Consider the following 10986-nt stretch of genomic DNA (forward strand, 5'->3'; position numbering starts at 1 on the left):
GAAATTTTATCGACAGGGGTTGGTTGAAATTAAGCGAACTCTTCTTGTTTCCCGCAGCCCCCAATCACTGTGCCTTGCACTTAAATAGGTAGGATTGGCTGACTTGCCTGCAACTTATCTCTAGCAGAGAACTCAGATGGGATTTGTGTTACAGCAACATAACAGGGTGAGCCACTCTGCCCAAGCAGTGACTCCGTTGGGGAGGGCATCTGCACAGATAGGCTCCCCCTTTTAGCTGTACCTGTTAGTAAGGAAAAGACATATGGAGTGTGAAATATTTTGTATGTTAGACTGTGTGTGGAAAGTACATTCCTTCTAAGGTCAAAACCTTTTTGCCCAGTATATAATATATGTTATCTGGAGCAAGCTTTGCTGCTTTAGAATGAAGTTAAGCCTGTTTTTCATGTATTGGATGTTATAAATGTGCTTTTGTGTTTACAGAGCTGTAGCAGCCTACCTTCGAGCCCTGAGCCTGAGCCCTAATCATGCAGTGGTGCATGGCAACTTGGCGTGTGTATACTATGAACAAGGCCTCATAGACCTTGCAATAGACACCTACAGGCGTGCTATTGAGCTACAACCACATTTTCCAGATGCTTACTGCAACCTAGCCAACGCTTTGAAAGAAAAGGGCAGTGTAAGGAGAATTTTTTTTTCCTTTCTTTCTTAGCAAGCTGGTGGGCTCAAAAAAAGGAGCATGCTTTTTTATTAGTAGTGACTTGGAGGCAAAGGTAGAAAGCAAAACTAAATTTGTATTTTGGTAGGGGAAAATGAGGCAGACGTTCTCTAGGGGTGGACTAGGGAATGTCCTGTACTTGTTATATACCAATTCCTATTTCCTATCTTTTTCCTGGGAAGTTTCCCATGGTGAGGTGAAGGGATGGGTAGAATGATGGCAACAGGGGCAGAAGAGCATTTGAAAAGAAACTGATTCTGCAGCCATTTGACTTAAAAGTAGATAAGGACAGCAGCAACTCAGAGATTCATTGGCTTCTGAATGATCTCTCTTTCATTTTCTAGGTTGCTGAGGCAGAGGATTGTTATAATACAGCTCTCCGTCTTTGTCCCACCCATGCAGACTCTCTAAATAACTTGGCCAACATTAAACGAGAACAGGGGAATATTGAAGAAGCAGTTCGCCTGTATCGCAAAGCACTTGAAGTATGTTGATGGTGGGGCTCAGCAGCTAGAGTTTAGTTAGTCATAGGAGGTAGCTAGCACTGATAGAGCGCGTTAAGGTTTGCAAAACACTTTACAATTATTATCGTATTTTCTCCTCATAACAACCCTAGAAATGAATTTAGGGTTAGGGTCAGCGCCGACTCTTACCGTTTTACAGATGAAGAATCTGAAGTGACCTTGCCCAGGGTCACCCAGCTAGTGAGGGTCTGAGGTCCAATTTAAATTTGGTTCTTCCTGGACTCCAGGGCCAAGGTTTGTTCACTGTGGCGCCCCCTAGCGGCCACTCCTGCGAGAGAAGGGGCATCTCCTGGTGTATAGCTCTGTGCTGGGTCTTGTGTGGGAGACGAATAAGGATGTGATCCTGAAGGAGTGGCCGTTTTACTGGAGGGGCAAGATGTGCTGATAGAGTTGAGGAAGAGTGGAAGGAATTCAGTTGGGGTCCCCAACAAAGAGGAGGTGACCCCTGTGCAGGAACTGGGGGTCCTCTGTGTTGGAGGAATGGGTGGGGAAAGATGGTGGTGGTTAGTGAAAATGGTGAGGCAACAAAGCCATACTCAGACATTTGTGATGATTTTTTTCAAGGTGTTCCCAGAGTTTGCTGCTGCCCATTCAAATTTAGCAAGTGTATTACAACAGCAGGGAAAACTGCAGGAAGCCCTGATGCATTATAAGGAGGCAATTAGGTAAGGACTTAGAACCTAGAGTTCTGGTAAGAACCCCAGAGAAGCAGAGAGCATGAGAAATGTTTGCATCTGCAGACTGACCATATGTAACATATGGTGGGTTTGGGACAGCATGAAACATTCCAGTGGCTTCTAGCAGGAGGCCAGAGGGAATGAACATTTTAAGAGAGTAAAGATCTTTCAGTTCTTCTTTAAAAAGAAAAAGGATGATTTTGATTCTCTAACTCAGAATCAGCCCTACCTTTGCTGATGCTTATTCCAACATGGGAAACACTTTGAAGGAGATGCAGGATGTTCAGGGGGCCTTGCAGTGTTACACCCGGGCCATCCAGATCAACCCAGCCTTTGCTGATGCACACAGCAATCTGGCCTCCATTCACAAGGTAACTGTTAGGATAGTTTCTCTCTCGCTTTCTCTTTCCCTCTTTGTCTTTGTTTCTTTTTCTGTTTCTTCCTTCATTTTTTGGAGTTTTCCTGTTTTTTTCCCTTCTACTCATAGGATTCAGGTAACATTCCAGAAGCGATTGCTTCTTACCGAACAGCTCTGAAACTAAAGCCTGACTTTCCTGATGCTTACTGTAACTTGGCCCATTGCCTGCAGGTAAGGTGTGGGACCCGATTGGCTGAGTTTAAATATGCCTAGCCTGATGAGTCACTTCTGAAGAAGACACATCAAAAGTTAAATCCTGTGTTTGAGGTTAGGGAATTAACTTCTGTTTTTAACCTCCTTAGATTGTCTGTGACTGGACCGACTATGATGAACGGATGAAGAAATTAGTTAGTATTGTAGCTGACCAGCTGGAGAAGAATAGGTTACCTTCTGTGCACCCTCATCACAGCATGCTGTATCCTCTTTCTCATGGCTTTAGGAAGGCTATTGCTGAGAGACATGGGAACCTCTGCTTGGACAAGGTGTGGGGCCTTTTGAATATGGGTTTGCTTAGCTCTCAGCTTGGTTTGTGCTTGTTCACTGCATCTGTTCTTTTATAGTACTGTTTGATAGAATGCTGAAACAGTTTTGTTTGACTAGTTAATTTAAAGTGTTGGGGCAGTGAGGAGAAAATCCCCTTTTGCTTAAACCTGTGCCTCCCCACAGGAGTGTGGGTATCCTTTCATGGTAGTTTGAAACCCACTGGCATCGCTCCATTGCCTCCAGGGGCAGATTAGAGTGTCAGACACATAGCACAGTTTGAGGGTTTCGGGATCTTCCTGAACTGGCTTTGTAAATAAAATGTGAAGTATTTTGAAAAAAGTTTCCCAGCAGGTAAGACGGTATTGCATTCTTTCATATATGAAGTAAGGAATCTTTAGACTTGACCAGTATGTACTGGATTCCTTTGTTAGATTAATGTCCTTCACAAGCCACCGTATGAACATCCAAAAGACTTGAAAGTCAGTGAGGGTCGACTTCGTGTAGGATACGTGAGTTCTGACTTTGGAAACCATCCGACTTCCCATCTCATGCAGTCTATTCCAGGGATGCATAACTCGGATAAATTTGAGGTAAGCATCATGCCCATCTGTTAGGCATCAGGCATTAAGTGCTTCCTCTGTGTCAGCGAACTAAACCAAGATCCATCGATAGAGGTAAGGCAGCATGGATTTGGAGTCAGTGACGCGGGTTTGAATGACGCTTTTTCAAAACATAGACCTAGGGGCCCTTTGGTAATTCTAGGGCAGTATGGTAGATGCCAGAAGTGGAAATGTGCCTCAGCTGAGTGAGGATTTCAAATTTGCCAAAGATAACTGAGTAACTTTCTGCCCCTTGGTGCCTTATTCCTTTGCTCACAGGACCTGTGAAAGGAGAGTATGGTAACTAGCAGAAATTCAGAAGTGTTATGGTTTCTAACTTCTTGCTCAGGGCCACACTATTCTCTTTGATTGTCATTTAGAGTTAATATCTGGATTACTGTGTTACTCATATAATTGAATTGGGAAGTGGACAGTTACTTGGATAAAGGCACAGTTGGCTTTCTTTGGATGGCAGTCAGGATCCGAAAAGATCTTGACAAGTAAAGACTTGGGGTTGAATCTAAGGTGAAATTTATTTGGGGCGTATGTAAAGTTTCATTTAGCAGACTTTTTGAGCCCAAGTATGAGAGGGAAAGAGAAGGACCTATGGCCAGACAGGTCTTCCAAAAGATCTGGGGATTTTATTGGAATGTAACCATTTAAACACATAGTAATGTACTAAGCACTGGGGATACAGAAAGAAGCAAAAGACAGTCCTTACCCTCAAGGGGCTCACAGTCTAATGGGGAGACAACATGCAAACATATATATGAAGCAAGCTATAGATGGGAGAAACAGGAAGTAAGTACCAGAGGGAAGGCATTGGAATAAACAGGGATGGGGAAAGGCTTCCTGTAGAACATAGGATTTGAGTTGGGACTTAAAGGAGGCCAGGGAGGTCAGTAGTCAGAGCAGAGGAGGGAGAATGTTCCAGTCTGGGCAGGGGTAAGGTAATGAGATGCAATCTGGCCTCAGAAACTTACTAGCAAGTCATTTAATCCTGTTTGCCTCAGTTTCTTCCTCTGTAAAATGAGCTGGAGAAGGAAATGGTGAACCACTCCAGTATCTTTGCCAAGAAAACCCCCAGAGGAGTCATGAAGAATCGGACATGACTGAAACGATTGAGTGAGATGTGTTTGAAGCAACATAAGTCTAAGTTGTGTCTGCTTTTTTAGGGCATTGCTAACATATTGGGCTTGATTTCCAGGTGTTCTGTTACGCCCTTAGCCCAGATGATGGCACAAACTTTCGTGTGAAGGTGATGGCGGAAGCAAATCATTTCATTGACCTTTCTCAGGTGAGCCTCTCCAGTAGGTAGTCTCAGACAAGGTTGCAGTGGGATTAGTAGACAATTTGTATGTCTGCATATGGTATTAAATACTCATAAAAAGCATGGAGAGGAATTAGCTTTTGATCTGTGAGTTTCTTGCTCACCTTAATTCTCGATAACCATGGAGGCAAGGTTGGTTTTATTTGTACTTGAGCAGCTATTTGCCCATATCTAGAGAATAAAAAAGTCATAACACCAGTGGAATAGAATGGTGCCTTGGGGGAGTGGTGAGTGAAACACCTTGGGACCCACATCCATTGTGATTTTGACTTCTCTCCTGGCCTCCCTTATCTCCTGCCCTGTTTTTAGCTTTTCTCTTGCTACCAACCATGGCGTGAGGTTGGGACAAGTACGTGGTAAGTTAAGGACTGAATTGCTGAGGATGAAGATTTGTTTTTCCTGGTTCCTGGAATCTGTTATTCATGCTGGCATATTTCCTTGTTAGTCATCAGATGTGAGAAATGGGAATTGATGAAGTTGAAAGGGTTGGGCTATCTGGCCTCTAGGGACCCTCCTCTTCCCAGTTTGGGGTGCTGTGAAGTCATAGGGCTTGCTATTCAGGTTCATGGGAAGTTTTCCCCATGATTTCTTGGTTAGTGGTTCTCCAGTGTTACAAACCTTCATGAGAAGCTTTGAATTCTTTGCATTTTACACTTTGAATGTAAAAGTGTTCTGCACTTGATATGACTCTTCATCACTCTTCAGATTCCGTGTAATGGGAAAGCAGCAGATAGAATTCATCAGGATGGGATCCACATCCTTGTGAATATGAACGGCTACACCAAGGGTGCACGCAATGAACTCTTTGCTCTGAGACCAGCTCCTATTCAGGTAGTATTAAATGGTGATCATTGCCCAGAAAATGTTCATATTCTGTGAAGTCGATGTCAAAACACTTGCTCTCTAGCACCCGCTATTCCAGGCCAATTAAATGGGCAGGTTATTTTGACTAAAAGGCCAACATCTCTGTGTGCAGGGACTATGAATTTATTTAAAAAGCAAACACTACTCTGGCCATTGTATTCTCCATGGGAGTGGATGGGGAGGAGCCTTCAGAGTCAATGTTTTTTGTCTATGTCCTCTTTTTTTTTTTTTTTTTTTTTTTTTTGCTTTTTGGTGAGGCAGTTGGGGTTAAGTGACTTGCCCAGTGTCACACAGCTAGTAAGTGTTAAGTGTCTGAGGCTGGATTTGAATTCAGGTCCTCCTGACTCCAAGGCCAGAGCTCTATTCACTGCATCACCTAGCTGCCCCGTCGTCTATGTCCTCTTGCTGAATTCTTGGTATAGTGTGTTTGTTTTATTGGGACCTTTTCAGAATCCTGTTTTTAATGCATAATTGTTTTGATTGGATTTTTTTGTAGGCAATGTGGCTGGGATACCCTGGGACTAGTGGTGCACTTTTCATGGATTATATTATCACAGATCAGGAAACTTCGCCAGCCGAGGTTGCTGAGCAGTACTCGGAGAAATTGGCTTATATGCCCAACACTTTCTTTATTGGTGATCATGCCAACATGTTTCCTCACCTGAAGGTTTGTAGAGAACACAGGGGTCTGGGAAATACCCAGCAACTCAGTCTTCTGTTTCAGTTTGGGTGAAATGGAAAGAAACGCTCTTGTGCATTTACTTTAATGAAACCTCTTTTTCCCCCCACCAGAAAAAAGCAGTCATCGATTTCAAATCCAACGGACACATTTATGACAACCGGATTGTCCTGAATGGCATTGACCTCAAGGCATTTCTTGATAGTCTACCCGATGTCAAAATTGTGAAGGTGAGAGAGTCTGAGTATCCAAAAGTGGAGTTGACTGTACTGGGGGTTTCTTCCCTACTCTATGCTCTGTGAACCTCCAAGAGCTCTACCATTGATGAGCTCACTCCTCATTATCATTGTCTTGTCATCATTAGATGAAGTGCCCTGATGGAGGAGACAATGCAGACAGCAATGCAGCTCTCAGCATGCCTGTTATTCCTATGAATACGATTGCAGAAGCTGTGATTGAAATGATTAACAGAGGACAAATTCAGATAACAATCAATGGATTCAATATTAGCAATGGACTAGCAACCACTCAGGTGAGGCCTGGCAGACTCCTGTTTTCAGAGCATTTCTTGTCAATTCATTCAAAAATCCCGCACATGTGTAGAAGGGTTGACTACTCAGAAGAGAGTCTGTGATGTAATAGGAAGACTCAGAGCAGGCACATCAGAGTTGTGTAGCAGTGCTGTGCAAGGTAGGTTAGGAGAATGGATGAGCCAGACCACAGGTGTGAACCGTGCCCCCCCAATTGAGGGAAGAGGAAGGACTTTAACTGGACCTCAGAAGATAGGTTGGATTTAGGTATAAGAAGTTTCAGGATGGGCGAGAAAATGGGTTAGACAGACTGACTGGGCTGGAACAGGAATGTACTTTTGGGGAAATAGTGAGGTTTGAAGTTGGTTTGGGGAGGTGAGACCTTAGAAGCCTCATGGTAGTTTTGGCTTTACCCTGTAAGCTGTGGCCAAGTTGGAGAGGTGGGGGCCTTGGTTTTCATTTCTTTCTCATGTTGCTCCTTCTAGCAGTGATGAGATACCCCTTAGCTCTGGGGAGGAGTCAGGGAATTGGCTTCTCTCTCCCTTCTTCGTGGAGGGAAGCAGACCAAATGTGTGCTGCTCAATGGGGCATTCTTGGTCATTGGTGGAATCAGTTGGAAGAGAGCCACCCAGTCTCTGTTGTTCATTGAAATGTTAATTCTTTCCCAGATGGCCTGGGCCTCTCTTGCATTCATTTCTCTTCTGGTCTCTTCAATCCCAGTTCCTGGTCGTCTGTGTGCCTGCTGTGCCCTTTATCTTCTTTGAGGCAAAAAACTACAAATGAACCTAAACAGCAAAGGGCACGAGAGCACCAGCTGTCTGGGTCCTGGCAGAACTTTGCCTTTGATTCCATGCGACCTTTGTCGTTTCTTGGTCAGTTTTAACTAGCCTTAGTGGAACATCAGTAGAGTTGGCTGTTTGCCTGGTGAGATTGGGACGTGCGGGGTGCTTAGGGCCTGGGTCTGCGGCTCCAGGCCTTCTCAGAGTGCCCAGTCGAGCTCCCTCCTCTCTTTCTGAGTCATGACCAGGGTTACAGCCTTGGAATCTTAGACTGGTTTTTGAAGTTTTGGTGGATAAGTTTATTTTTGTTGCAGATCAACAACAAGGCTGCAACAGGAGAGGAGGTTCCCAGGACCATCATTGTCACCACTCGCTCTCAGTATGGGCTACCGGAGGACGCCATTGTGTACTGTAACTTTAACCAGCTGTATAAAATTGACCCTTCCACCTTGCAGATGTGGGCAAACGTGAGTATGTACAGCGGCTTTGTTTGGTTAACTTGGTCAGAGCATCAGGTCGTCAGACAAGCAGACCAGCCTTCCCTGTCGCCAGCAGCACCCCTTCAGCCCAGGACTGACCGTTTACTTACTCCTGTTTTTTGCTTTTCCCAGACAGTCTAGGCTCTTGAATGATTTTTAGGATTACCGTGGTTATGTGTTTTTGAGTATGGGAGTGGGAAGCAGATCAGAAAGAGTAGAATCTGATCAAATTAAGCCTTTGCTTGCTTAGGATGGTTTGTTTCGTAAGTTTCCTAGTGCAGAATGTGAAGTTTGATATGGGAAATGCGTGCTTCTTTGGGGAAAACTGCTATTAACGCTGACAACCTCCAGCCTGCCTTGATGTTGTCTTCTGACAAAAATCCCTCAAAGTGCTTATGAAACAGCTGAGAAGAGCAAGGCTAGAGTGGGAGGAGGAAAGACTGACTGACAGGAAGCTGCTGTTTAGATGAGAAGAATAAGCTCTTGTCTCTTCAGGAGCTCCTTTTGGGGGGAGCAAGGGAAGAAGGAAGCCCAATCCAAGGACCTTCTCCAGGCCTACAAGGAAATTGGCACATTGTGTTTATTGATGTGGCATGGGCAGAAACCTATTTTGCCACTGTCTAAAATGGAAAATTGGTTGCCTTTTCTTTGTCCCGATAGCTTTTCTTTGTCCCTTCTTAGCAACTGAAGATAGCAGAAAGTAGTGCTTCTTGGGGATGAGGCAGTAAAACAAAGGTTACTTTTGCTGTCCTGGTTTACAGATTCTGAAGCGGGTTCCCAATAGTGTGCTGTGGCTGTTGCGTTTCCCAGCTGTAGGAGAACCCAATATTCAGCAGTATGCACAGAACATGGGCCTTCCCCAGAATCGGATCATCTTTTCTCCAGTTGCTCCCAAGGAGGAGCATGTGAGGCGAGGTCAGCTAGCTGACGTCTGCCTAGATACGCCACTCTGTAATGGGCACACCACTGGCATGGACGTGCTGTGGGCAGGGACCCCCATGGTGACTATGCCAGGTAAGCCTCCCCCTCTGCTTGGCTTTGTTTGGGAGATGGTCCTGACAGATGAGAGTTTTGAATGTATTTTATTAAGATGGTCTGCTGTCTCCTTCATTCATCTTCTTATCAAGGATGATTAAGCTTCCAAGTTCTACTTAAGTAGGAGATTTTCTGCAAGAAGCATAAAGTGTTGCCGTTCCCATTACAGGAGAGACTCTTGCTTCTCGGGTTGCTGCTTCCCAGCTCACTTGCCTTGGTTGCCTTGAGCTTATTGCAAAAAATAGGCAAGAGTATGAAGATATTGCTGTGAAATTGGGCACTGATCTAGAATAGTAAGTAACTTTTTTCATGGCTAAAGTAACATTATAAAGTGGAGGGAATAAAGAATTTACAGATTGTCATAAAAGTTTGGGATTACGCTAAGCCATTTAACATGTCTCTGAAAAAAATGTAAGTGACAGAAGTTTGGTTTTTAGTATAACCTGTTGTGCTACCATCCTACAAATTCTAATTGACAGAGGGCTTTCTCTCCCTGCCCCCTTCCCCCCTCAAAAAAAACCCCCAAAACATTTCAAAGATAGTAGTTGGGTGAAATAAAGAAAGTGGTCTCTTGGCTGTACGATTTTTTGGGGAAAGGAGCAAAGTCAATAAATCTTGTTTCAAGTGGTTGGGGGTGAAGCAGGATTTTAAGCTTTGTCCCTGACACTGTTCCGCAGTGAGGCTATATAGGAGGCAGACCAGAGAAGAGAGAACTGTATGAAACGAGAAAGAAGCAGATGCTCAGTATTTGATTTAAAAAGTGTACCCTAGTTGTGATGTCCAATTGTGGTTTTTCTCTGTTTTGATTTTATTATCTCTTCCTCTTTTCCCTTCTCTCTCTTTTTCTCTCCTTTGTCTATTTCTTTCTATTTTTCACCCAGTCTGAAGAAAATCCGTGGTAAAGTCTGGAAGCAAAGAATATCCAGCCCCCTTTTCAACACCAAACAGTACACAATGGAACTTGAACGCCTTTACCTTCAAATGTGGGATCACTATGCAGCTGGAAACAAACCAGACCACATGATTAAGCCGGTCGAGGCCACAGAGTCGGCATAAAAGATTCTGTACACATAGGAGAATTATCCCAAGACATGAGCCTCTCAAGCCTCTGTTGCAAAGGAAAAGGGAACTAGAGACCCCTGCATTTCTACATATCTGCTCAATGCCATGTGACATACACAATGGTAATAAAATAGCACAGCAAGACCTACTTCCTGCACACTAGGGAGAGACAGTAGAGATGGGGAACTGCTGTCCCACAAGGAATCTGCACACAGGTGTTGTGTAGGTATGGAAGCCATGATTGAATGGGATGCTTGGTAGGGGAGAGAGAGATTGCCCAGCCACTTGCAATTCTATGGATTGATTGAATCTTCTGTGAATTATTTTTTCTTTATTATACTGGGGATTGGAGCTTTTAAAATGTTTAATTTCAGGTGTTCCCATTGGCGTGTGTGGTTCTCTTCCCAGGATTTGGTTTCCAGCAAAAATGTTGTTCCTTGCTCCATCAGTGACGTTTCAGCTTTTGAGCCACAGATTGAGAGGGCATCTTTGCTGGTGTAGGCTTTTTATAGGTTTTATAAACCGCTTGAGTCTATGTCAGCCTTGTAACGTCTGACCTGTGGATCGGAGCTGTTTGTGCTGTTGGTTTTGGTGATGACTTTTTGTTCTGTATTTTTGTTTTGTCCCCCCAGTCGTCCTCCACTTACTGGTTTTTATTTAAAAAAGCAAACAAGCAAAAAACAAACGAAACCCCCTCCTCAGACTCACCTAATTGGCTTCTTTGGCAGGGAAACCAGACTTAGGATATCACACAGATATTCCCAAATGCCAGTTTTGCCAAAGTGATTATTAATTATGTAAAGGCACAGTCATGGTACTGTTGCAGAGAATAAATCATTTTTGTTTTCCAA

At 44.0% G+C, this 10986-nt stretch overlaps 1 protein-coding gene across 2 annotated transcripts in view; it reads left to right on the forward strand.

The window, feature by feature from the left end:
* The window catches only part of OGT (O-linked N-acetylglucosamine (GlcNAc) transferase), a 31379-nt gene extending 20393 nt beyond the window's left edge, over nt 1–10986 (forward strand). Inside the window, exons 7-23 of one of the 2 annotated variants that reach the window (XR_002322384.2) lie at nt 442–637; nt 1021–1161; nt 1765–1865; nt 2095–2248; nt 2365–2466; nt 2598–2777; nt 3210–3368; nt 4585–4674; nt 5413–5538; nt 6068–6238; nt 6364–6480; nt 6615–6782; nt 7874–8026; nt 8800–9052; nt 9243–9366; nt 9955–10361; nt 10510–10986. Coding sequence is in view for 1 of the 2 variants with exons in the window: in XM_020976618.2 (XP_020832277.1) it covers nt 442–637; nt 1021–1161; nt 1765–1865; nt 2095–2248; nt 2365–2466; nt 2598–2777; nt 3210–3368; nt 4585–4674; nt 5413–5538; nt 6068–6238; nt 6364–6480; nt 6615–6782; nt 7874–8026; nt 8800–9052; nt 9243–9366; nt 9955–10129 (2410 nt within the window). In the remaining variant the exon portion in view is untranslated. Of the gene's footprint in view, nt 1–441; nt 638–1020; nt 1162–1764; nt 1866–2094; nt 2249–2364; nt 2467–2597; nt 2778–3209; nt 3369–4584; nt 4675–5412; nt 5539–6067; nt 6239–6363; nt 6481–6614; nt 6783–7873; nt 8027–8799; nt 9053–9242; nt 9367–9954 lie in introns of both variants that reach the window. The other variant, XM_020976618.2, reaches the window with a different exon arrangement.

This window comes from Phascolarctos cinereus, unplaced genomic scaffold (assembly GCF_003287225.1).
Source record: "Phascolarctos cinereus isolate Bilbo 61053 unplaced genomic scaffold, phaCin_HiC Scaffold_8;HRSCAF=390, whole genome shotgun sequence".
NCBI classification, from domain to species: domain Eukaryota; kingdom Metazoa; phylum Chordata; class Mammalia; order Diprotodontia; family Phascolarctidae; genus Phascolarctos; species Phascolarctos cinereus.